The sequence below is a fragment of the Ammospiza nelsoni genome, chromosome Z, assembly GCF_027579445.1.
Source record: "Ammospiza nelsoni isolate bAmmNel1 chromosome Z, bAmmNel1.pri, whole genome shotgun sequence".
NCBI lineage: Eukaryota > Metazoa > Chordata > Aves > Passeriformes > Passerellidae > Ammospiza > Ammospiza nelsoni.
This window is the reverse complement of record NC_080669.1, coordinates 2190317-2218149: the sequence shown is the minus strand read 5'-3', so window position 1 is coordinate 2218149 and position 27833 is coordinate 2190317. Positions and strand designations below refer to the sequence as shown.

Below are 27833 nucleotides of genomic sequence, written 5' to 3'. Positions count from 1 at the left end.
ATTCCTATAGGCCAGCCTTAAAACCTCCCTGCATATTGTACATGCAGGCAACCCAGGACATCCCTCTGTCTGTCCTGAGCAGCCCAGACCCTGCCAGGGGGCTCAGAGACCCTGGCACAGAGCCCAGAATGCCCCTGAGGGTTTGATTATGACCCATGGAGCCTTAGATGAAGATCTGCAAGCCATGGCAGATTAAGTAGAATGATAATGAATTTATCACGGGGTGAAAAAATAGATTTTTTGGGGTTTCTGGAATGGGGGTTCAGGGGGCAAGATGAAGGGATCTGGGCATGTCCAGCCTTTCTCCTTCTTCTTCTTGGCCTCCATCTTCTGCTGTGATGGTGGCACTTTTGGATTGGTTTAGAGTAGAAGCTCACTGTCTAACATAGGTGATGGGTATTGGGAAGTAAGTGTAAATAATGCATATGTATAAAGACATAACACTACCCTGGGGCAGGCAGAGTGCCTCTGACTGCCTTGCTGAGCTGACCTGGGCAGGACAGGAGAAAGAATTTTATAGATAAGGAACAATAAACAACCTTGAGACTGAGAAATAAAGAGCCCTGACTCCTTCCTCAAGCACTGGGCTGGGAAAAGAGACTTTCTAACACATCTCGGGGTCACTCTGATCAGCTAGAGACCCCGACACCCAACGAGGGGAGGGAATGATGCATCTGACTCCATGCTCCCAGAAGGCTAGTTTATTACTTTATAATACTGTATTATAATAAAGAATAATATGCTATACTATACAGAAGTATAGTATAGTATAGTATAGTATAGTATAGTATAGTATAGTATAGTATAGTATAGTATAGTATAGTATAGTATAGTATAGTGTAGCATTCTTTAATATAGTGTAGTATTCTTTAATATAGTATAGTATTCTTTAATACAGTATAGTATTCTTTAATATAGTATAGTATACTAAAGAATACAGAAAAGACACTTACAGAATGCTAAAAAGATAGCAATGAAAACTCCTGACTCTTTCCAGAGTCCTGACACAGCTTGGCCCTGACTGGCCAAAGAGTGAAAACAACTCACCAGAATCCAATGAAACAGTTACCTGTTGGATAAACAATCTCCAAACACATTCCAAAGGAGCACAACACAGGAGAAGCAAATGCGATAAGAATTGTTTTCCTTTTCTCTGAGGCTTCTCAGCTTCCCAGGAGAAAAACCCTGGGCAAAAAGAAATCCCGTTGAGGGAACGCGACTGCCGCACCTGCAGGCACCGCCGGGGGAACCTCCACTAAAATCCTCCCCCCGTTGCTTCCCCCCACAGGTGTTCCAGGGCAACTTTGACAACGACACGCACCGCAAGAACATCATCGAGCCACCGATCGTGGCCCGGCACGTGCGCATCCTGCCCTGGTCGTGGTACGGCCGCATCACCCTGCGCTCCGAGCTGCTGGGCTGTGCGGCCGAGGACTGAGCTGCCCCGCTCCTGCTGCTGTAGAAGAAGCTTGTAGGATGCTGAGTGGGGTTTTCTCCATAAACCAGTGCTCGCTCATCTTTTTATGGTAGGCCGCTAGCTGTCTTTCGCCAGGAGGTCTAAGCCTGCCCTTTTAAAAAACGATCCGATCCGGTTTTAATTTTGCCCTTGGAATCTGTTGGTGTTGCCCCTTCTGCTGTGGAATTACCCTCCTAGTTCTCCTTTGAGCTGTTGAAACGCGTTGAGGGAAAAAGAGAAAAAAGAATAAACATAAAAACAGAACAGCAGCATCCTTTTTACAAGGGAAGAGAAAAACGAAGCTCATTTGCAGCTTCAGGAACATTGGGCTGACGAGTTCTCCATAAATCATACCATCATCTTACTTGCAAAAAGTGATACTGCAGCTTTTAGCAATAAGTTTACTTGGGGATGACTGCATTATAGTAATTGTGCCTATCAAACACTGTCAGTTCTTACGACATAATATTTTGGGAAATTCTCCATGGTACTGTTCAAACATGGTACCTGTGATGTTCCAAGCTACCTTTCACCACTTCCATCTAGACAGCAGAGTCCACGCACCTGGAGGGTTTTCCTACCTGCCCCATTTTCCTTCTCTATTTTGCATGCTGTAGACACGGCCTCCATCTTTTCTGTTCAGTATCACACTGTGCTGGTGTTGTTTTCCTTGAGAGATGTCACCTGTTTTGAATATGTAACCAAATCAGTGTATTATGACGTTAATGAATTTGCCAAAGTTTCTTCATTTTCAAAGTTTCTGTGCTTTTTTATGGAGACTAAGGTGAGGCACCAGGGCACCTATGGTGTCTCATCTTGGGTGCCCACAGAGATTTCCATCAGAAATCCCATTCCAGGATGATTTTTCCAGGGGTTAGCACGCAGACCTGCTCACCCCCATCACTGCTTTCACACACGCTCTGAATTCCAGCGAGGAGGAAAATGTGGGGAGAAGGAACCAGGTGCTAAAAGACACACAGGAGGAATGACTCCCTCACTGCCAGGAAACCCTCCCTCTTTAGGCTCTTCCTAAAGTCACAGCTTTCCTCCCCAAAAGGGAAGAGGTGACTTAGGAGCAAACCAAAGCCTGTCCCTGGTCACCCTCTACTCCTATTTTCAGACAACACCAGTGAGCCATGAGGAGGCTGTTTCCTATCATCCCCCATCTACAGGAATGCTTCACACACAGCATGATAGCAACCCCAGTTTATAAAGTAGATTTTAGGAGGAAAAGTAGTGGAGAAGTAGGAGGGACATTCTCCCCCGTGCCTCAGTTTCCCCTGCCAATTGAGATGACAGTACCAATCTCTGAAGAGCAATCCAAGTTCCCTTGGAGTAAAGTGCTCTTTAGAGTTAGAGCAGCACCTCAGACTAAAAAAGATCCCAGGACAGGGAGCGAGGGGACCTGAAACAACAGCACTTGGGATTACTGCCAACCTTTTAATTTCATACCATGCTGATGTGGAGAGAAAGAGAGAATGTGAGAGAGAGAGAGAGATGCAGCTGCATGTTTTAGCAAATGTCACTGAACTTATAATTATACTTTTTGTCACTGCTCCATTCTCACCAAAACTCTGAACTTGGGCACTGCTTCCCAGGCCAGCAGCTTGCTGGCCCACAATCTGCAAAGGGCAAAGTTTACCTTGGAAACAAAATGGTTTGGATTTCGAAAAAACCTGCATTTAATCACACATTCTCCACCACAGACTAAATATATATTATCCATTGAACTGTGAAAGACTCTAGAATAGCAGCCAGGAATTTTACATACAAGAATTGGGGATATAATGGTGGCGGTTTTCTGATAGTGTCACTTAAACTGTCACATTTTAGCAAACAGAACACCCTGCCTCTACAAAATGACTTAATCCTTAAACTGTATTTATACAAGTATTTATTTTATAAGGCTTAGACATTTAAAGACTTCTAAAGAAGAGTCCTGTAAAGGTAAAAGTATGTGTAAGAAATGTTGAGGTCCTGTGCAACACTGCTAAGTTTGTTCTTTATTTTTTACTTTGTGCTGCATAACAAAAGCCACTAGACTGTTACTGTCTTGTCTGTAACTGTGTTAACAGCATTCCTTAATGATGTATATATGGAGTGGTCTTCAAGCAAAAGGAGCAATTTTAAAGAGAAAGTCAATCAATTTGGTGGTACTTCTAACGAGAAAAAAAAATCTATATGAATAATGGAGGACGAGTCTATCCTTACATTATCTACTGCCTATATTTTGTAATTTAGGCTTTAGGTTAAAAAGAAAAAACAAAAAAGAAAAATGTAGTCTTTAGGGTATGAACACACAACACTTTAAGAGGCTTAAATACATTTTCCTTTTATGGGAGAGCAGTTGACCCTGAATTTAATTACAGATATGTAGAATAGCATGTAGATATTTCACTAACTGACTGTATCCAGAAAAACAGAAGGCCATTTCAGAAAATTAGACTTCCTAGTTTAAAAACTCATGTTAATGCTCTTCTGAAATATTTGGTCTCTGATCTTAATGTTGGGGGGGTTTTTTCATCTTATTAATCTTTTGGGGCTTCAGTTTTGCTTTTGAATTAATATTTCTTGGTTTAGTAAATTAATTGTGATCCCTTCATCTGCATACTGGGTTTTCATGTAATGTAACATGGTAGCTTTAATTTGGTATTAATTTCGTGTTGAGTATTTTCACCCTAATGTCCTGTGCCAGTAGTCTTCACAAGGAGAGCTCCATAGCTAGTGATAATACTCCATGACAATTACTTAAAAAATCACATATCTGATGCCCTTACAGTTTCAACCTGCATGCTAGAAAAACTCCTAGCTTGGCTACCAAAAAACTTTCTTGGATTGGCACTTCCAGCACCAAATTCTGCTCCCAATGTCAGCAGTATCAGTCTGAAATAGCTCTTGATTTAAGTGGAGTCCTTCAGATTTAACAAAACAGGTGAGAATCAGATTAGGGGATAAATTAAACTCTTTCCCTTTGATTTTATTTTATTGTCCAGGTGCATACCATTGTCATAAGGGGCAAGTTTTAAATTAACACAACTGTTCTCTCCCAGTGAAAGCAACCAGCCCCAAAAAAAACAGAAGTGCAGGACACGAGACATCCCTTTAAGAGGGGACGGAGAAAAGCTCAGAAATAATCCTTGACTTCTGAATTAATTGCTAACAATGACATTGAACACGGCCAAAAGTGTTCCCCTAATTAAATTTCACCCTGAACCAGCTAAGTATTGGTAGGCAGGCCTCACCTTTGTGTTGCTAGGCAATATCCTACATTTATAGCCTGGGAAATAAAGCACTGGCACGAGGCTCCTTTTTATCAGCATTCAGGGCCCGTCGCCTCAACTGGCTCTGGATCCAGGGTTGACTTTCTCTTTTGGAATAGCTTCATACAAATTAAGTGTCAGTTTTGAAGACTATGGATACTAAATGAGTGTATCTTTGCTACACAACCAATGTGAACTATAATATTCAGTGCTGGCTTCTGATGTGTCAGTAAGTACAGAAGTATCTTGGACACAAACGACCTTTGCAACCCTTCAAGCTGTGTGATATTCAAATGGTTTTTGTATATACCTAAATCATGTAGAGCGATGTAAAACCAGTACGACCTTGTCTAGTCTTCAAACTTAACAATAAAAACTTTTGAAAAATGAGGTGGTTTTCTGGAAGCTGTTGTGTTGCAACGCCTTGGAGGGCGCGCAGCTTATCGCGGCAAGTGTGGAGCAGAGATAGCACCTGGCATTTTCCTGGATTCAGCCACGGGGTCTTTGTAGCAGGTAAGTTTGATCTGGAAAAATTAGCAGTTGGTGCTGTGGTCTCATCAATGTGTTCCCTTTGTTCATACAGATTAAAAAATAAAAAAAAAAAACCAAAAAAAACCAAAAAAACACACCTCTAGGTTTTGAACGAGTCTAAAAATACTTTTTTTTTTTTTGTTCCCTATCCTGCTGCTCTCTGAACGAGCACCAGAAATGTAAAATGACAATTTCATTTCCTGTAAGTCAGATTTCCTGGGATATTTATCAGTCCTTATCCTCTCTCCTCCACTCCTGCATAGGCAAATTAATTTCTGAGAAGATAAGGAGTGGCTGCAGGCCAGACCTGCTATGAGATGCCACAGCAGAGCTGGTATTTGCTCACACCCTTGCCCCTTTTCTCTTTTATTTCCTGTACATCCTGCTCCCCAAAATAGTTAACTCTATAATTTCAGTTTCTGAAGAAGCTTAAAGTAGCACATGGAAAAACCATTTGCTCCCAAACCATTTAAACAATTAAATTACATTAAAATATTATGTTTACTGAAGAGAGATGAAGCTTCAGTGGTTTACAACTTGAATGAGCCCCTTTCTAAAAATACACATCCTTTTGTTTTATAATGGTTTCAGCTTGTGCCCTTTCTCCAAAAATCATCTGTTAGAGACAAAAACCATCCACAAGGACTCACAGGTGACAAAGGCTGCCCAACATGCAGTCTCAACACTCACTACAGCATGTTGTCTTTCAGAAGAAAAGTCACAAAATTGCAACTTTCCCTTATTATTAATTGCTCCCAGTCACCAAAAATGAGAATACAGTGCTGCACACGAGGAGAGGAGTATTTTTGGAGAATGATGGCTGAATATTAGCACTTCAGTCGTAAATTTCTGCATCTTGAAGCTTTCTGACTTTTGGTTATAAATTGCAACTGTTTCACGAAACATTTTCCTGAAATCCAGGGACTTTTCCTGAAGAACTGAAAAGTAGGTTTTTTCTCACATACTTCATAACATACACACTCCGGAATTCTTGTGAAGACAATGAGAAAATAATGAGTATATTTTCAGAATATCAATTATTCACCAATGTCCATCCTCCCATATCTGTTGCTAATGAGCTCAGGGGATTAACATGGGCATCAACACTCTGCATGCTCATGAAATAAGTAGTCTCTGATACTTCTGTGGTAAACACAATGACACTTATTTTATATCTTAGATTTAATAAAAAGAGGCCAATTTGTTGGTGATTACCGAGTGACCTGTGGTCATGTAGTCTTAGAAATCAAATAGAACAAATTAAAAAATAATTTTTAAATAGGACTAAATAAAGATAGTTTTACTGATCCCAAAGTGTTTTCATTTTTTAATTTAACTTGCATAATTTTCTTAATAGAGAGATACACTTTAGAATGAAGAACTTAGATTTTAGAAACTTTAGAATTTAGAATTTAGAAACTTTAGATTAAGAATCTAAAATATAAAAGGCAGAATTGCACAAACTGTGCAGCGTTATGGTGCCATTCATTGCAAATTAACTTTCAGTGATACATGCATCATTGTAAATATATATTTTTAAATTCCTCTGAATGGGGAAACATAGAAACATGTCTTGTTCTCACAATTTAGCTTGCTAGGAGTGCAGCAAAATGTATTTCACCAGTGCGTGTGAGTAAGAATAATTGGGTTTTTATGTAGTTTATATTTGCAATTAGGCCCCACGTGTGTGGGAATGTACAGGAAGCACCTGGTGGAACACAGGTGAGGCACAGGAGGTGGGGAGGATGGCCAGCACAGCCTCTTTGTCACAATAATATTTATTTACTTATTTATTTATTTATTTATTTATTTATTTATTTATTTATTTATTTATTTGGTTTGCCAGTTGATGGGTTGTGTTATCTGAGGTCACACATCATCTGAGGTCAGCAGGCACAGCTCTCACTAGATGGAATACACCAGGAAAGGTCACCAGGCATTTGCATCAGGCTGGAAAATCAAAAGCAGGCTAAATGAATGTATTTGATTTCTGGGATGCTGTGCGAGGTCAGCAGGAGCTGTGGGGAAGTGTATTGTGCTGCCTTGGCCACAATAAATGCAATCAAGTGCACAGGCAGCATAAAATATACATGTGGTGCATTGAGGCAAGATCAAAGGGCCCCTAAAAAGTGAAACATGCTATTTTCTGATGAAAGCATCAGAAAATGTGACACAGGTGCTATGGTCTGACACACTGTGGGTTTGCACAGGTCTGGCTGGGGTGGATTTGCCCTTGTGGAGTTTCTGGGGCAGGGGAGCCCCAGCCCCAGGGGCTTCTTCAGGAAGGACAGGCAGGGGAAACAAGGAGGGGATGTCACCTCTGAGAAAAGACCAGGAGCTCATGTAGCTCTGCTGGGATAGGTGAGTGTGGGAACCCACAAAACCAGAGGGTTTGGGAAAGCTGCAAAAGGCAGGCCTCAGAGACAGCAGAACTGTGATGGGAGCCAAGCACCAGCCATGAGATTGGTCAGCAGAAAAATTATTTAAACTGTAGAAAAGGAAGGACAAACAGAAGAATGGTCTGTGTATTAACACTTGTCTAGAATAAGTCCCTAAGCTGCAGAAAAGTTTATCTAGCAAGGTATTAGGAAGTTTGAAGCTTAATAATGGAGCTGTGTGCATTGTGTTTGAAGGCTCACAAGCAGGTATTGCATTTGAAATGAGCCAGCATTGTTTAACCAAAGGTACCTGTGCTCATAGTGGTTGGACAGAACTACTGTCAATATAGAATATACACTGTACAGATATAAATACTGACAGTGTGCTTTTGCTTTGTGTGATTGGTCACAAAACTCATAAAGTGAGTTGTGACATTGAGTTCTGTGTCTGCTGCCTGGGATGTGAGCTGCTGGCACCTTCCATTGCCGTAGCCATGGGCTGAGAGTGATGCTGGAAAATCAAACAGCTCAAGGCAGTTCCACAGCAGCCCCATCTCGTTTGTAATCTGTAAATAGCCCCCTTTGCCAGAGTCATGTGAGGAGATGACAAAGAGCTCACAGGGAGGGCAGGGACAGGTGATAAAGTGGCAGGAATGTGCCAAAGGGCAGGACAAGTGACATTATGTCAGGGATGTGCCACAGAGAGCCAATAAAACTGATTAATATTCAATCATCACCTCCTCCAAACTCAGGAGCAAAACATCCCAGCAAAAAGAAAATCACACAAAGATGCCAGGGGTCCTGTGTGGGTGGGCAAATAGAAAACACACAAAGGAAATCTCCAGAGCATGGAAGCAATCACAGCTAGTCTGGGAGGCACACAGAGAAGTTATCCAGGATCAGGTTAGAAATGGTAAATCCCTGACAGAGTTAAATCTATCCAGGAACACCAAGGGCAGCAAGAAAAGTTCCTGTAGGTGCATTAGTGACAAAAGGAGAAGTATGGAAAATCTGGATGTCTTGGTTTGGAAAGACAGGAGTCTGCTAAGGAAGGTAGGAACCTCCCCTGAAATGGAGACCCACACCTCCCAGTTGCTATAAATTTTAAATTAAGGGGCTCTCAGGCAAAAATAAATATGGGAGCAGAAAATAACAGTTCTTTAATAGGAAAGAAAGAAAAAAAAAAAAAAAGGATAAAATGAACAATGCAGTACACTAGAACAACACTGCCAGAGTCAGAACCCAACCTGACACCCTGTGGCTCAGGGTGTTGGTGGCAGTCCCATTGGAAATGTGTCTCAGCCCTCCTCCAGTGCCAGGGGTGGTTCTGCTGGAGCAGGGGGATCTGTAGAGAAGGATGTATTCTTCCTCTGAAGATCCAGTGGGAGGAGAGACAGCTGCTGCTCCTCTGGGGAATGCCGTGGAGAAAGCCGTGCTGGTGTCTCAAAAACCTCTGGATTATATCTGGGTAGCAATGCTTGGCTCCTCCCTCTGGATTATATCTGGGTAGCAATGCTTGGCTCCTCCCCCTGGATTATATCTGGGCAGCAATGCTTGGCCCCTCCCTCTGGATTATATCTGGGTAGCAATGCTTGGCTCCTCCCCCTGGATTATATCTGGGCAGCAATGCTTGGCTCCTCCCCCTGGATTATATCTGGGCAGCAATGCTTGGCCCCTCCCTCTGGATTATATCTGGGCAGCAATGCTTGGCTCCTCCCTCTGGGCTCACATCTCCCAATGGGATGCTGTAGTTCTTATCAGCCATGCAGGGACATTCAATAGTCTGTTATCAGCAATGTCCCCTCCCATGGGAGAAGTGAATGTGGTCACTCAAAGAGAGAGATAAGGCAAACTGCCCACTTGACAAAAGTAATGGAAAACGTCTTGCATTGCAATCTTCAACAGTGGAAGAGAAGGGGACACCTAGGACACGGAGAACGCTGAGGTACTCAGCAGCCTGGCTCAGTTTCACCAAGAAATGCACTCTGGTTACGCTGCCCAAGGTGCAGAAGGGGAAGGGAGGGAATGAAGAAGTGCCCAGAGCATCAGGAGATGAGGCTGGAGAGCACCCAAGGAACCTGAGGCTTCCCAAGGCCACGGCAGGATGCTCCCCTGGGTCGTGAGGGAAGTGTTGTCAGGGGAAGGGGCTAAGCCATTCTTTGTCACATTGAGAAGTCTTGGCAGTCTGGTGGAGGTCTCCCTGACTGTAAAAGAGGAAATATAATCCCAGTTTTTTAAGGGGAGAATTAAGGGGAATTTTTAAGGGGGAATTAAGGGACACCCACGGAACTACAGGGTGGGCGGCGCCTGTGGGGAGATCGAGCAGATCCTTCTAAATTATGGAAAAATTTAATCCTCCTAAAACAATTAAAAAAAAAAATTAGAAGGATCTAAAAAATTCAGATCCTTCTAAATTATGGAAACTATGCCAAGGCACATGGAAAATAAGGAGATGATTTTTGACATCTGCAGGAGGGCAAGTTGTGCCTGAGAGGTCTGGTGGGTTCCGTGATGCAGCTACAGCACTGGGGGATGAGGGAAGAGCAATTGGGGTTCTTCCCTCCTTTTCTCCTCATGAAGGATGTACCTCTACTATTTTTGGCATGGAGTAATTCCTTTATTACATGTGACTGATGCCACGACAACAGGTTCACAGCTCCTCTAAAGTGTGTGTTCACAGCTTCTTTGTAAGAGTGAAAAGGAACTAACGGGTAATTTTTGATTAAGCAATTAAAGCATGGGTTGTTTGACGAAATATTCAGTGTACATTTACATACATATTTATATATATGTGTATATATCTTAAAATATATGCATATTTATATATATGTGTATAAATATATAAATATCTGCATTTAATATATATATATCTGCATTTTCTGCAGGGCATGTCATATATGTCACACTTCATCTGAGGATAGAGAAAAGTGGAAGCAGTATTACAAAGATGTTAATTAAGCTCATCAACCTAATCTAGCTGCTCTCCTGATGTGTGCTGATACAATTTTGATCCTTTTAAGAAATAAATTGACGAGGACAGGGAACACACTACATCTTCGGAGGTGTTTCATTTGTGCCCCCCGTTTGCTACCACGGAATGGTTTGGGTTTAAGGCCAAACAACCCAACCCTGTGCCACGGGCAGGGACACCCTGAGCCAGCCCTTGTCACATCCAACCTGACTTTGAGGGTTTCCAGGCATGGAGCAGCCACCACCTCTCTGGGAAGCCTCTTTCAGTGTTTCCCTGCCCTCCCTGTAAAAGACTTCTTCCTTATATCTAATCTAAATTGATCTTTTAGTTTAAAACCTTTTCCCCTTTGTCCAGTCACAAACGCTCCTGCTAAAGGCTTTGTCCCTAGTTACCTTTCCTTGGGAGCTGGCATGGAAATGGGCAGCACCACTTGGAAAAGCCAGAAGTGCTTCTTTATTTTAGAGCCATTTTTCCCTTTTCCGAGCGATTTGCAAGCGCTTCATCTCCATATTTTTTTTCCAGGAGCCACTGGATGAGCGGGGAGGTTTTCTGGCTCACAAAGCTGGGAGTCAGAGTGGCTTCCAGAAGAATCTGACCCAATATTTACGTAAAATACATATATAGCCCATGCCACTCACCACCTGCACTGGCTGCTCCACCTCCCTGCTCCTCCCCAGCCCCTGAGCCCTGACAGAAAAATTGTTGTTCAGCCGTGGCAGCCAGGCCAGCTATTCACAAGCGGCTTTTTTTTTTTTTTTTTTCCGCCCAGCAAACGGCCCGCATTCCCCAAATATTTCTGGGAATCCAAAGCCAGGCTTGCAGCCCTGGGCTGGGTGTGATGTGGTGGAGCAAGAGCTCGCCCCAGGTCCCGGAGCTGCCCGAATGGCACGCACAGCCCACGTCTGCAAACACACCGTGGGCAGCAGGGGCGGCCCGGCAAACGCGGCCCAGTCAATCCCTTCGTGGCATAAAAGGCTGCGCTTCAGCCGAAGCGTTTGGGTGTTTCTGAGAACGCTCAGCAATCTTTTTTCACCCTCGCCTCTGCCGCCTGCAAAAAAAAAAAAAAAAAAAAAAAAAAAAGGAAGAAGAAGAGAAAATAATAAAAAAAATGCATTTGCGGTTAATTTCTTCTCCAGTGGGTGGCTTTCTATTCAGATTCACGTCTGCCAGGCATTTAGACTGCCTGAATGGATGAATATTCTCCTGAAGTCAGATAATGGAGAGTTAAAACTCCACAATGGGATGGTCTGGCATCCCCATCCTACCAAAGGGAAGGGGCTGCTGAGACCCCCTTGATGCCACCAGAAAACAGATGAGCCAATTCCCTGACACCTTCACAGAGCTCAGGGCCTTGTTGAGGTTGGAGGAGCATGGGATGTGCCATTGATGCCCCAGTGTGAGTGGCGGTGTGATTCCTGACTGTGCTCCTGCCAGGCACCCACCCAGGGCTCCAAGGAGCACTCCCTGGTTCTTCTGGGAATCCACAAAATCAGAGGGTTTGGGAAAGCTGCAAAAGGCCCCAGAGACAGCAGAACTGTGATGGGAGCCAAGCAGCAGCCATGAGATTGGGCAGCAGAAAAATTATTTAAACTGTAGAAAATCAAGGACAAATAGAACAATGGTCTGTGCATTAATGCTTGTCTAGAATAACTCCCTAAGCTGCAGAAAAGTTTATCTAGCAAGATATTAGGAAGGTTGAAGCTTAATAATGGAGCTGTGTGCATTGTGTTTGAAGGCTCACAAGCAGGTATTGCATTTGAAATAAGCCAGCACTGTTTAACCAAAGGTACCTGTGCTCATAGTGGTTGGACAGAAGTACTGTCAATATAGAATATACAGTGTACAGATATAAATACTGTCAGTGTGCTTTTGCTTTGTGTGATTGGTCACAAAACTCATAAAGTGAGTTGTGACATTGAGTTCTGTGTCTGCTGCCTGGGATGTGAGCTGCTGGCACCTTCCATTGCCGTAGCCATGGGCTGAGAGTGATGCTGGAAAATCAAACAGCTCAAGGCACATTCCCAGCAGCCCTGTCCTGTTTGGGATTTGTATACAGACCCCAGCTAGTGATAGTTCTCACCTCATGACTTTCACGAGTGATGCTTGTGAAACCGTCTTGCACTGCCATGTGAAAATCTCCATGGGTGCAGTTTGTTGGTAAATCCCCCTCAGAGCTGCCTTTCCCCCCTTATTCCGAGCCCTCTGTGCACATGTGTGACCCCTTTGGCTGTGCTCTGGTGCCACAGTGAATCAGCTGCATGTACTGACAGCTCTGCAGCCCAGGCCATCCCCTGAACTGCAGCCAGGCAGGGTTTGGATTGAACAGGCCAAGCCTTATCAGCATTCCTTCACTGTCTCAAGGCGGTCTGGCCTGGTTCTCCCTGGCCCAGAGCAAGACACTTCAAACCAGGGAAGAACGTGTACACCAGGCTGTGCTGGGGACAGGCACCTTGATAACTGTCGCAGACATCTTTTCATGAAAATCCTGTCCTTGGGATTTTTCCTCCTGAGAAGCTGAGAGACCTCAGGAACAAAATGTGAACAATGGTTATCTGCTGCTGTGGAATGTAACAGGTGCATCTGTGATTGATCTCCTGTGGTTGTTTCTAATTAATGGCCAATCACAGTCAGCTGGCTCAGACTCTCTGTCCGAGCCACGGACCTTTGTTTTCATTCCTTTCTATTCTTAGCTTAGCCAGCCTTCTGATGAAACCTGTCCTTCTATTCTTTTAGTATAGTTTTAATGTAATATATATCACAAAATAATAAATCAAATCTTCTGAAACGTGGAGTCAGATCCTCGTCTCTTCCCTCACCCAAAAACCCCTGTGAGCACCATCACAGACAACCTCCCCTTTTCCTATCCATCCTCTTCCCCTGGGGCTTTTCCTCTAGCTCTGCTGTAAAAATATTGATTGTACCAGATCCCAGGTCCCAGAGGACCTGGCACAGATCCTGCTGCCAGCACTTCAGCAGTGGGGTTCCAGCAGTCCTTCCCTTCCTGAGCTCCCAGTTTCTGCACCACCCCTGGCAGGGATTTTAGGAGCAGATCAGAAATGCTGAAGGTTGATTCCAGCTCCTATTCTGACTCAAAATCTCTGAGTGATGCTGGCTTGGTATCCTCCCTGTGGTCCAGAGCAGACAGAAACTGAAGGAAGAGTGGGTGGAAGGAGGCAGGACTGGGCTGGCCCCTGCGTGCAGCAGCTCCCTGCAGCATCACTGCCAAAAACAGCACGGGCAGAGCCAGCACCTCCCATCCAAAAGGGCTGTCCCAACCCCGTGCAGCAAAGAATTTGGGTTTACTGCCTTTCATCCAATTCATTTGGACTGAATAGTCACTATGGAGGGGCAGGAGGTGAAAAAGGGTAAATCTCCATCTGAAGTTAACCACCCAGCAGCCCTGTGGCTCTCTAGGTCTCCCAGTCCCTAAGAAGTGTGGTCTGCTCTGAGCAGTTGACTTTCCCCATGCCTAAATTGAATTAATCTTAAAGCCAACCTGCTTGAAAGCCTCATTCATTTGACACAATTCTGGCTAAAGTTATTTTCAAATGTCAACGTTGCCTTAATGCACGTCTCAACCATTTCACAGGCGCCTCTCCTATATCTGTTTCCATCTTGAAACAACCCGATTGCATGCTGGAGAATTAGTTACTTTGGGAACAGGGAAGATCATCCCTACAAATACTAATCCACAGCCTTTATTAAACTGGAGTTAAGGGGTGCTGCTGTGGTAGGTGAGAGGAGGTGGAAGGGAAAAAAGTCCTAGTGTGCAAGCTGGAATTTGAGGTGCATTTGCAGAAGCAGGAGGAGCAAAGCTGTAAGAGGCACCTTTTCCCTGCCCTCCTCAGGTGTGTGCAGGTGGGATGGGCTTTGTCATTTTTGTCATTCCCAGGTTTGCCTGGCACTGCTGCACAGGCTCTAAAATGCAGGAGGCAGGCACGGCTGCATGACTGGCATCTCCTCACCATGACCTTTTTTTTCTTCTATTCCTATTACATTGAAGTGTCTTAACTAATTATGCAGGATCCCAGCCTGCTATGTGATCCTGTTAGCTCCAGGCACAATTGCAAATGAGACAGGAGATCTCAGCTGTGCTGCTCCTCGCAGTGGCACTCCTTCTTTGTCCGATGTTAATTATTCCTCGAAGCTGACAATGAAGCAAAGACCAAAGAGTTAATTCTCAGTACAATGAGGAAAAAAAAAAAATAAAATCAGTGCTTGCTAATATGTTCTGTGTTACTCTGCTTATTTACCCAGAAAACAGCGTTTGGTTTTGCCCGTGTGAATGCCTGAAAAACAGGCAGCAGATAAAAGGTGAGAAACGTGAGGCACGAAGAAAAAACATCAGATTTATTTGCACGAAGAGCAAACCGTCAGATTTATGTGCAAGCCAGAGAGGATGGTGCCACAAGCTGCTCTCAGGGAAGGCAGCAACTGAGGCACAAACTTTGCAGGGGTTTTTCTCCCTTGTGGCTGCAGCTTTTGATGGTGCCTCTTCCACACCTTGGCACAAGATGTGGCACAGGTGTGGGACTGCCCTGGTGGGAGGATGGGAGCACCCTCACCATCCCCATCCTAGCCCTCCTAAACAGGGGGCAGAGGGAAATTCGCCTTTTCTCTCGGCAAGAGGAGAAGGAATCTGCCCCTTCTTTCACGGGGAGGCCCCAAGGAAAGCCACAGTGGCACTGCAGGATGGGTCTGTGTGGGAATCCACAAAATCAGAGGGTTTGGGAAAGCTGCAAAAGGCCCCAGAGACAGCAGAACTGTGATGGGAGCCAAGCAGCAGCCATGAGATTGGGCAGCAGAAAAATTATTTAAAAAGTAGAAAAGCAAGGGCAAATAGAGCAATGGTCTGTGCATTAATGCTTGTCTGGAATAACTCCCTAAGCTGCAGAAAAGTTTATCTAGCAAGGTATTAGGAAGTTTGAAGCTTAATACTGGAGCTGTGTGCATTGTGTTTGAAGGCTCACAAGCAGGTATTGCATTTGAAATAAGCCAGCATTGTTTAACCAAAGGTACCTGTGCTCGTAGTGGTTGGACAGAACTACTGTCAATATAGAATATACACTGTACAGATATAAATACTGTCAGTGTGCTTTTGCTTTGTGTGATTGGTCACAAAACTCATAAAGTGAGTTGTGACATTGAGTTCTGTGTCTGTTGCCTGGGATGTGAGCTGCTGGCACCTTCCATTGCCGTAGCCATGGGCTGAGAGTGATGCTGGAAAATCAAACAGCTCAAGGCACATTCCCAGCACATTCCCAGCACATTCCCCTGTCCTGTTTGTAATCTGTTAATAGCCCCTGCCCAGCGATGGGTCTGCTGGTGTCTCCAAGCCTGTGAGCATCCCCCAGCCCACCAAATGAGGATTATTCCCCCATTGCAACGTCCCACCTGCCTGGTTTTGACACAATTACATGGGTGAGGAGTGCAGTTCATCCTCTGAAGCCCCTCTGATTCTGAAACGTAGCCAAACGTGTGTTTTGCACATCTGTAGGTGTCTCCCTCATGCTTGGACTTCACTAGCAAACTCCAAGAAAACAATATTCAGCCTTTTTGTAATTGTGCATTATTTATGCCAGGACTTTTTGCCAGATCTAGGAGTCTCCCAGAAACACAAAGGCTTTTTTTCCTCTAGCCTCTCCACTGCCATCAGCTCTGGGAACAGTGGTTGGTTTCATGCCCCTTTGTTTTCTGCTCTGATTCCATCAGGCTTTCCTCTCAAAGCCACTGTGTACTGCAGGGATTTTAATATATTGTGGTCCCTTAAAGGTATTTGCTGATCTTAATCCAAATTAAGTTGGAAGTAAGGGAGTGGAAATATTCTATATTACCTTAGAGGAGCTTTCCTGTACCTAAAGGGGTTCTGGAGAGAGATGTTTCGCAAGGACATGCAGTGACTGGGCAAGGGGGAATTTGCCTAAAACTGAAAGTGAGTAGATTTGGGTTAAGAATTAGGAAGAAATGGTTCCCTAATTTTCCCCTAAGAATTGGGAAGAAATGGCAGGGTGGGCAGGCCCTGGATCCCTGGCAGTGCCCAAGGCCAGGTTGGACATTGGGACAGTGGAAGGTGTCCCTGCCATGGCTTGGAATGGGATAATCTTGAAGGTCCCTTTTAAACCCAAACCATTCTGTGAGTCTATAACCATATTTTTTTTCTGAGAATATGGCCTAGAACAGATGCATCATGCAAATGTACTTATAAAAAATTAAACGTGCATCTAATTCAGGTCTTCCTTTCACTTTCAGTAGTGGAGTTTTAAATTCATAAAGTGTAGCACTTTCTGGTCAGCTATCATGCAGACAGCAAACACTATTAATGCAGAGGGTGGCTCTTCCAGTTTTGTGGAATGCTACGTAATATTTGAGAATAAGGCTTGCTCAATCCCTCTTGCTGAAGCCATTCCTATTCTTCCATCCTTCCTCAGCCATACTGAGGAGAGGGAGGGAAAATGAATGTGATAAATGCAGCAAACAATTACCACCAGGAGAGAGGTTATGCCTTATCCTCACAGCCTGAAGGAAGACAATGAATGCTGAACACTTAAGACTTTTCACAGCTCAAGCCTCTCTCTAATTGAGGCAGTATTTTGCTCTTTATAAGGCATGTGAAACACGTGTCATAAAATTATGCTCATTATTTGGAAAAGAAAAGGAAGAAAGGAAGAAATAGCCTGTGTGTGATGAAAAGCACTTAAAAGCTAGAGGCTCCTCAAGCTTTGTTTCGGTAGGTGAAGTTCTACATCATTAATTATAGAAACCAGGGTGGTGGGGAGTAAATTAAATTCAGATTATTATTTTCTGCTCCTAATCATAATTCTTAATCACATACATTTTCAGAAGTGTCTGATTCTGGACATTGCACCTAAAAATGTTGAAGAATCATTTGAAGAAAGTGTCTGTTCAACATCAACACATTTCCCCTTGTTTCAGGTATTGGTTTTTAATATAACCAAGTGCAACTCTGTTTCAGTAAATTCAAGCTCTACCTAAATAATAATGGAATGTATATTTTATTTTTATTTTATTTTATTTTATTTGTGACTACTTAGCATCTTTACACAATTTATTGTTCTGAAGTCACAAGGAACAAACCTGCTGAGAGGAGAAGCTTAACCCAGAAACTGTCAGCATGTGTTAATATTCGTTATTTCAAATACCATACTTTTTTTTTTATTAAATATTGAAGAATTCCGACATGCCTAGATGGAAAGATTTCCCTTCAAAGTGTAGAAAATGTCTAGCATCATTTGCTTAACATTTTCATGCAGAGTTGCACTTTCACAAATACAGAAATGAATTCAAGGGGAGGCAGGGACAGAAACTCAAACGTTATAAAATGGACAATTTCTGAAGCCCATGGGACATTCAGAAAAACAGGGATCTGTGACAGAAAACAAAACTGTAGGCTGATCACTAGGAAAATGTTCTCAGCACCCAGACTGGTGGGCACCACAGGTTCCAGGTGCAGAGCTGAGTGGGCGTACACAAAACTGAAGAATTTATCAGCAGTTTGGTTGGGTTTGGGCAGATCATGGATGCCACTGCAAGAGGAAGGCAGAAACTCGACCCACACAGGGCACAGAGCTCCTTCCCTTGGTCCTTTTGGCAAGGAAAATGTCATGGCTGTGTGTGGTGTTGTTCCAGGGTCCCCAGGAGGAGGGAAGAGATTAAAATCTTGACTCCATGTTTCAGAACATATAATTGTTATTATATTTATTATATTAAAATAAAGTGATATACTAAAATTATACTAAAGAAAGAGAAAGGAGACATCAGAAAGCTAGAAAGGAACGAATAATAAAATCTTGTGACAAGCTCAGAGAGTCCGACACAGCTGGCTGTGATTGACCATCAATTAAAAACAATTCACATGCAACCAATCAAAGATGCACCTGTTGCTGAACCATCTCCACAGACCACATTCCACAGCCGTCAGATAATTATTGTTTACATTTCTTTTCTGAAGCTCCTCAGGAGTAAAATCCCAGTGAAAGGATTTTCATAAAATATCTCAGTGGCAGCTGTGCTGTATTGCACTGAATATTTTAGCAGAGCTGAGCCAGGCATGGCCAGGCCTGCTCGGTGGCTGGTCCATGTATCAGGTGTCATTACTGACAGCACAGGCAGTGAAGCTGCTCCACTTCAGCAGATCCGATCCAAAGGCAAATCCAGCTGCAAATCCAGTGGCAAATCCAGTGGCAAATCCCAGGGGACTGCCACTGTTGAAGATTGCAATGCAAGATGTTTTCCATTCCCATCTGTATGGCAGATCACCTTTGTCAGGTGGGCAGTTTGCCTTATCTCTCTCTTTGGGTGACCACATTCACACCTCCCTCGGGAGGGGACATTGCTGATAACAGACTATTGAATGTCCCTGCATGGCTGATAAGAACTATAACATCCCATTGGGAGATGTGAGCCCAGGGGGAGGAGCCAAGCATTGCTGCCCAGATATAATCCAGAGGGAGGAGCCAAGCATTGCTGCCCAGATATAATCCAGGGGGAGGAGCCAAGCATTGCTACCCAGATATAATCCAGGGGGAGGAGCCAAGCATTGCTACCCAGATATAATCCAGAGGGAGGAGCCAAGCATTGCTGCCCAGATATAATCCAGGGGGAGGGGCCAAGCATTGCTGCCCAGATATAATCCAGGGGGAGGAGCCAAGCATTGCTGCCCAGATATAATCCAGAGGGAGGGGCCAAGCATTGCTGCCCAGATATAATCCAGAGGTTTTTGAGACACCAGCATGGCTTTCTCCATGGGATTCCCCAGAGGAGCAGCAGCTGTCTCTCCTCCCACTGGATCTTCAGAGGAAGAATACATCCTTCTCTACAGATCCCCCTGCTCCAGCAGAACCACCCCTGGCACTGCAGGAGGGCTCAGCCACATTTCCAATGGGACTGCCACCAACACCCTGAGCCACAGGGTGTCAGGTTGGGTTCTGACTCTGTCAGTGTTGTTCTAGTGTACTGCATTGTTCATTTTATCCTTTTATTTTTTTTTCCTATTAAAGAACTGTTATTTTCTGCTCCCATATTTTGTGCCTGAGAGCCCCTTAATTTAAAATTTATAGCAATTGGGAGGGGTGGGGAGGGTTTACATTCTCCATTTCAGGGGAGGCTCCTGTCTTTCCAAACGAAGACATCCACTGCGAGCGCTGAACACAAAAAGTGTGTTCCATTGTCCCCAGGATGCTGTGATGCTGAGCCTGCGCTGGCAGAGTGACCAGAGGTTTTCCCAGAGCTGCTGCAGCTTGGGCAGCACAGCTTTACCTCCCCTGACCTTCCCCATAGCTGCCAGACTGAGCAAGCACCACGGGCTTAACAGCACAAATTAACTCAGTGACTCCTTCAGAGCAGCACTGATTCAGGAAACGTGACAATGGGCAGCTGCTTCCTCGAAATCCCAACCAAATAAATGTGTAGGAGACCTTCAGTTCAGTGGGTTTTATGATATGGTTTGGCTAATGTAATAGAGACTTGAGCCAGGCTGTTTTGAACACGCTCAATCCAGTATGAAAGTGAGGGTTTTAAAAAAAAGTTTAACACAAAAATCAAGTTTCATCAAGGAAAGGGAGTGAAAAAAGTTGTGAAGTCAAAAGGCCAGTCAAAAGAGACAGCAGTTCACAGTGGTTTGAGATCTGTGCATTCTAAATTTTGGAAACAGTTTGGACTGATAGATACGTGTCACCTCTGATGCACAACCATAAAATCCTTTTATAAAAGAATTACTAAGCAGGAAAGTTTTAATTGATGGCTCTGACCAACACACCTGCTTTAGACAATCTACTCCCACCTTCAGACTTTTTCTAAGCAATGGAATTTTCTGAAATATATAGCTTTAAATGCACTTTACACAGATAATATTGGTTCAAATACAGCCACCCATGAACAGTGAGACCATAAATCTTGTTCGAGCAAGCTGTTAAAAAAAGAAAACACAAACAAGCAGCTCAAGGTTAGCCCAGCAAAGCAACAAACTGTATTTGTTCTTCACAAGACTTTCCTTCAAAAATATCCATACCAACATCTAAATTCTCCAATTCTCCTCCTCTGCCTTCCTGCACACCTTGGGTCAGCACAGAGCCCTCAAAAGGATAAATCTGGGAGAGAATTGTCAGGCTGCTGACAACACTGTCACACTGGAGCTGGGGGCAAACCCCCACCAAAGCACAGCAGAAATCCTCCAGCCCTGGGTGAAAATCTGTGACCCTCATGCAAAATTCAGGGTCCTGACACATTTCTCTGAGGCTTTCACATCCTCTGAAAAAATCCCTTCGCCCACGATTTCTCTCCTGGGAATCTGAGAAGCCTCAGAGAAAAGGAAAACAATTCTTATCTCATTTGCTTCTCCTGTGTTGTGCTCGTGTGGAATGTGTTTGGAGATTGTTTACCCACAGGTGATTGTTCCATTGGACTATGCTGTGAGTTGTTTTCACTCTTTGGCCAGTCAGGGCCAAGCTGTGTTGGGAGAGAGTCACAAGTTTTCATTTTTAGCTTTTTAGCACTCTGTATGTATCCTTTCTGTATTCTTTAGTATAATTTAGTATAGTATTCTTTAATATAATATAGTATAATAAAGTAGTAAATTAGCCTTCTGAGAACACGAAGTCAGATTCTTCATTCTTGCCTTCCTCTGCGGGCAACACCAATACAACATTTCTCCTGTCCACGAGGCTGGATGTGTGCAGGTCTGGAAATATCAGCTGGAATATCAGTAGAACATCTGGAAATATCAGTAGGCTCAGGAGAGGCATGGGGCTGTGGCTGAGCTGCTGTGGGAAGCTGGGGCTGGTGTGGACCTGTCACAAAGTACCATTAGGGTTGGGGGGGACACAGCTCCTCCCAAAGTGTTGATTTTGATGGTTTAACTGGGTTTTCAAAGTATTGATTTTGATGGTTTAACTGGGGTTTCAAAGTATTGATTTTGATGGTTTAACCAGTTTTACGTCAGGGTCACCTGGGCTGGCTTCCATGGCACTACTCTGATGTTGTGCTGGCATGAGAAACTTCCTGATATTTCCCTTTTCTTGACAAGAACATCCAGATGGAAAATGGCCATGTGAATGGTGTTGGGAAGAATAAAAACAGGCTTCTGTTTGTTTCGGTTTGGATTTTTTTGTTTTGTTTTGTTTTAGTGAGATGGAGAGATGAGAGATGGAATCTCTGGTTTGGAAAAATTGATTGGTCTTGCTTGATCTTTCCCCATCTTGCTGAGGATAATTGCTAAATATGTTTATCTTGGGACCTTTGTGGTATCAGAGCTCACTCTGCTTTATACTCCCCAGTCCCTAAAGTCAAGGAGCTCAGAGGGCACATGATGCATTTCTCACTCCTTGACAAAGGAATAATGCAGCACAGCTTGAACAAGGCTCCCAGAAAAGATGCAGTTCAGGAGATCCTTTCAATTGTCACCATGATCTCTTTCTACATGAATATATTATGCTTTTAAAACCTTTTTTTGGGAGATAAGCATTCAATGTGGAACTACAGGCAAGTAAAAGCAGAGAAAAACAAAGGGGATGAGGGGAATGCTGGAATTCCAATAAAGGCGGGTTTTGAAAAGTAGTAATTATATGGATATGACAACAATTATATGGGTTCATTAGATATAGGGTTTTACCATTAAATTGTTATAGATTATAAATTACTGATCGAGAAGTCTGAGAGAAGTGAAAAAACAGGTCTCCAGTTCATTTATTTACTTAGTTTATGTATCATTTACATATTTTTATTCTCTTTCACATGCTTTTTTTTTTCCAGTATCAAAGGGAGGATCTTTCAGCAATTTTTTTTTTCCCTGCATTTTGGATGAGATGCAAAAATTCCAGTGTGTATTTAACCAGAGCAATAAGAGAAAGGGTCCTGCATGCACAAAGCAATTGTAATGACAGTAAACCATCCTCCCCTTTGCCCCTTGCCCAGCTGCCTAAAATTAAAAAATTTGCTAGTAGTTTCAGTACCAGGTCAGCATACAATCTGGTGTACAAACCCTCTGTTACCTGTTTTGTTGTAGCACAAAAAATAAAAAATCCCATTATCATTTTCTTCTACTTGAATATCTGGGTGCAGCAAATCCAAGGAAAGGTGCTGGCAGCTCCTCAGAGGATGAGAAAAAAACCTAAACGAACTAAATACTATAAGAGAGATAACCCTAACCCTAACTAAAATTACTCTTGGGGGTGCAGATACCTCTCCAATTCCTGGCAATGAGGGCAGAATGAAAAAACTGAGATTAACAAAGCTGGTTACATAAGAAACCTGAGATGGAAAGAGAAGTGAACATTGAATCATAAGGTAATGATCTCACAAGTGTCAGAATGAGTGCAGAGGGGAGAGAGTCTCCATTTCAGTCACACAACATGAGAAATTATTCATTTCATTCAATTTTTTTTTTTTGTAATTTCTTCTTTGATTAGAAGGCCTGTACCTATATACCCCTCACTCCTGTAAATCACCTGCCTGTCCATCTGTCTGAATTTCCATCCAGCTCCAGCATCCCCTCCCTCTGTTATTACTCACAGCTGTCCCTAAGGGTACCATTGGAGCAGATAATTTCTGAGCAAATCAATATATTTTAGGGTTGAGCTTTCATGCAAGTGACACTAATTATCACGAAATAACAAAACTGCATCATTAAACCACCTGACCATGTACACTGAGCTGTTTTATGTTCCATCATCCTCCGAGTGCTTTCTGCTGGTTGCAGTAGGTGGGTTGTTTTTTCTTTTCACCACTTTTCCCAACAGATAAAATTAAACTGTCTCAGCCTGAGAAAAAAAATTATGAAATCTGCAGCAGTGAATAACCAGACCTTTCAGACAGAAGCAGCCGTGGGGACGTTTTAAAAATTTCCAGAAAAAACCATAAAATTGTCACTTGCCAACTGTGGTGACTTCTTGTTTTGCTCACCAAGGAACCAGCAGAGTGCACCTGCTCTGTTTTCACATTTAATCCCACAGGATGGGTTTTGTTGGAAGCAGATGATTATTTTTAGCTTTATTGTCAGAGCCAAAAGACAAGATTTCAATATTACAAAGGAGGGGGTAGTCCTCAGTGATAGCACTGTGCTAATTGCTGTCAAAATCTGATTCTTGACAGACAGAAGTGGCTTGAGAAAGCAAATAAGCATCATGGAGCCAGGTTTATTGATAAATTGCTGATAAACCCAAAGGTTTAGCTTGTTTGGGCAGCACCCTCCAGACGCTGGGAGGGCTTTCAATGCTCTTTATCACAGAAATACTTGTTCTACAAAGAAAGAAGAAAATAAATTGCCTGGAAGCTTGTAAAGGAGCACAGCTCACGCTGTTGAGTGTTTGACAGTGGGTGTTAATCCTTTTGATTTCCCAACAGCAGCCTTCCAACACCCCAGCACATTACTGTTTATTATGGCCCTTTTTAATGATCTTCTGGTAATTTTCTCTTCAGGCTTTTCCCAATTGACCTGAGTTATACATTCCAGGCCAAATTTTATGAGCCATTACACGAAATGCTTCACTAAAATCTTTACATACAATCATATTATACACTTCTTTGCATTATTGCATTCTGTACTTGCTAATGCACATATTTTTTGTTGGTTGTTTTTTTTTTTTCCATGCCAATTGTTCATCTGTGACTAATCATCCACTTCCAGCTAGAGATTAAAAAAACCCACTGTCTCAGTAAATTTCAAAAATAGCTTAAAAGTACAAAATAAGTCAAGTGAAAGTAGATAATTTCCTTTCCTTAAAGACTGAATGCAGGCAGTAATTCTCATTTAACCTCACACAGCTATCTTGCAGTGCAGTCACTTAGCTGTACACTCCACCTCAGGCTCACCCAAAGTTACATCATGAGCTGAAAGGTCATAGATTTAGATGGGAGATTGGCAATGAGGAATTGTTCCCTGGCAGGGTGGGCAGGCCCTGGCACAGGGTGCCCAGAGCAGCTGGGGCTGCCCCTGCATCCCTGGCACTGCCCGAGGCCAGGCTGGACACTGGGACAGTGGGAGGTGTCCCTGCCATGGCGGGGGGAATGAGATGGGCTTCAAAGTCCCTTTTAACCCAAACCATTTTTTGGTATAAGCACCCCTGGCAAAGCACTACTTCTCTGCTTCAAGTTTTCAGGTCTGGCATTAATAATGAGTATTACATTTGTGTTAGGTTGGAAACGCAAGATGTGGGAGGGGGTGTGAGTTCTATTTCCATCTGCCAGAGCTGGGGCAGTTCTCTGCTGTCCATGGGGCAGTTTTCTTTATCTCTCCCACAGCCAATCCTCCCTCCAGGAGCTCTCTGCTGTCCACGGCCCATTCATCATTAATCACCTTCTGTCCACGGCCCATTCATCATTAATCACCTTCTGTCCACGGCCCATTCATCATTAATCACCTTCTGTCCGTGGCCAGGGAGTGTCCCTGCAGGGCTGATCCAATCCCAGCATCCCATGGGGAGATGCCCCGCCCAGGGGAGGAGCCAAGCATTCCTGCCTGGATCCAATCTGAGCTTTGGGACAGCCCAGCAGCCTCTGCCCCCTGCCCTGCCAGAGGAGCAGCTTTCTGCTGCCCTGCACGGCCAGAGGGAGCCCAGGCCCATCTGCAGCAGCCCTGGAGCTGCAGAGGAAAACTCCCCCCTGGTGCAGGATCCCTGCTGCAGCAGAGCCACAGCTGGCACTGCAGGAGGGCTGAGCCTCCATGGGATGGGGCTGGGGCACCGCCCTGGCACTGAGGGGCAGGGACTGTCATCACTCTGTCAGTGCTGTTTTGTATTACTGCATTTTTATTTTTAACTTTCCTAGTACAGAACTGTTATTCCTACTCCCATATCTTTGCCTGAGAGCCCCTTAATTTCAAAATTATAATTCGGGGGAAGAGGTTTGTATTTTCCATTTCAAGGGAGGCTCCTGCCTTCCTCAGCTGACACCTGGCTTTTCACACCGAGAAAAGATTTCAAAACAAACCGGAGATATCCATAAAATTATTACTAACTTCCTGCGTGCAGAGTCAGGTGATGTAGAACATTTCAAAGAAAATAAAACCTGGCATCTTCAGGCTTGATGTCTCAAACCTGGGCTGGCCAGTGCCCAGTGCAGAAAGAGAGGAATGAACTGAAGGTCACAAGAGATACACCTTGTTTGGATTTTTTTAAACCTATAAATATTTGGGTTTTTCTTCTCATTATCCAAGTGATTGTTTTTTATCCATCTCTCTGAACAGAAACAAAGCAGAAATTCTGCAATTTTTTTTCCTGAGCATTTCCAGGGAGTGTTTTACTGAACACCCACACAGCAGAGAGTGACCAATGTTTCCTAGATTGCCACGTGCTGATCTGCTGGGCTCCCTGGAGGTAACTCATCACTAACAGTGTCTCACTGCAGCGTGCCCAGAATCCAAGCAAATTTATCACCAAGGTGATTCTGCTGCTCTGAAAACAGCCCCAAAGATACTGCATAAATGCATTTTTAAAATTCCGACGATAACAAATGTGTGTGACACAGAGCTCAGGTGACTGGGAGTTTAAAAGCTATTACTTTCCATCATTAGTAATCCCCAGGGCTGGAGCACTCGGCTGTGAAGAGAGTTTTGCACTGGCACTGACACAAGGTCATCATAAAGAGATTATTTTCTGCATTGCTTAGCTGGAGTTTCTTTCCCCAAATTACTTCCATGGCTACAGGTAACTGTGTTTCTATCACCAGGAAAACAAATACAAATCAAACAAAACCATCCAGGCCCGAATTCCTGTGTCTTCTCTGAGTGCTGAATGTCAAGAGTTTAAATTTCTCCAGAAGTGCAGACTTCTGAATTTGCATTCTTCAAAAGCCACTTACAAATATCCGGTATAATGTATTTATTAGTGTGGGTGAAATACTCCAGCAGACACAAAGAAATTGCCTATTATGTACCAATTTATTAGTTCATTTCACATTAGTCTGTGATTTATACTACATAGCTTCAAAGGGGTGACAGAATAGAAAGAATGAAATTATGGGCCTCAAAATGTGTTATGAAATGGACCAAAATAATAGCAGTTAAAAGATGACTTTAAAAATATCTCCCAATACCTGTGCAAAGAAAATTGAAAGGGAAAAAGAAGGATAATTGTAGTATCTCATTTTAAACATGATTTCCCTTGTTTGCATTCTCCACCAAAACGGACATAATCACTATTTATTCTCATGACACCCAACAGTAAAAGGACTGGAAAGGTGAGATTATAATTATTATTATTATTATTATTATTGGTCATTGCTCAGATAACTGCAGTGTCTTGACAATTTGGAGCATTGCAGAATTTCAGCTTTTCCTTTTGTTTCCTTAACACAGAAGCTGTGAAAAGCAATGCTTTTGTTATCCTGGTGAATTTTGAGGATGCACAGCTGAAAACCATAATGGGAATGCTGTTTATAGCAGCAGCTTGGAGCCTCCCATGTGCAGAGATCATTAACGTGTTCACCCAGCCTGTGGGGCACCAGCAGAAATAATAAATGTTAATAAAATAGAGTTTTACACAACTTCACAGGGACATGGAGCACCTGCACAGTTTTTTGAGTTGAAAACTCACAAACTCAGGTCATTCAGGCTGCTGTGCTGGCACAGAATCCTTATTTCCTGGGGAATAATTCCTGGCTGGAGAGCTGCTGAGGTTCCTGTGGGGCAGGACCTGCATGGGGAACAGGGGAAGGGAGAACCGGCGGCACTGGCGTGATGCTCATGGGGAGAACATCCCAAGAGGAGCACAAAGAAACCTCCAGAGGGAGAAATACAAACATTTCCTCTTCCACTGGTCCTCTGTGTGATCCTTCTTGGCCTTGACCCTGAGACTTCCCCTTCTTGACATGCCAGGATTTTGCACAAGTACAGCGCAATGATCTAGTCGTGCGCAAAAGTGTGGTTCTTCAAATTTTTTAAACAATCTTTTAAAATATTTTTTTTTCCCCCACAGATATTTTGTCCTTTGCAAATTTTTCTGCCCCAGAAAGTTGCCTGGGACACAATCCATGACACCTTGTTGTGTTGTGAGGTGCCCAGGATGAAATGAGAGATGAGAATTTGACTCAATGTTCTCAGAAGGCTGATATATTATATTATATTATATTATATTATATTATATTATATTATATTATATTATATTATATTATATTATATTATATTATATTATATTATATTATATTATATTATATTATATTATATTATATTATATTATATTATATTATATTATATCATATCATATCATATCATATCATATCATATCATA

At 43.2% G+C, this 27833-nt stretch overlaps 1 protein-coding gene across 2 annotated transcripts in view; it reads left to right on the top strand.

The window, feature by feature from the left end:
- Nucleotides 1-5106, top strand: part of EDIL3 (EGF like repeats and discoidin domains 3) — a 243026-nt gene extending 237920 nt beyond the window's left edge. For both annotated transcript variants that reach the window (XM_059492968.1, XM_059492967.1), the window contains one exon: nucleotides 1289-5106. In XM_059492968.1, the coding sequence (XP_059348951.1) occupies nucleotides 1289-1438 (150 nt within the window). In that variant the 3' untranslated portion in view covers nucleotides 1439-5106. The remainder of the gene's footprint in view (nucleotides 1-1288) is intronic.
- The last annotated feature ends 22727 nt before the right edge of the window (nucleotides 5107-27833 follow it).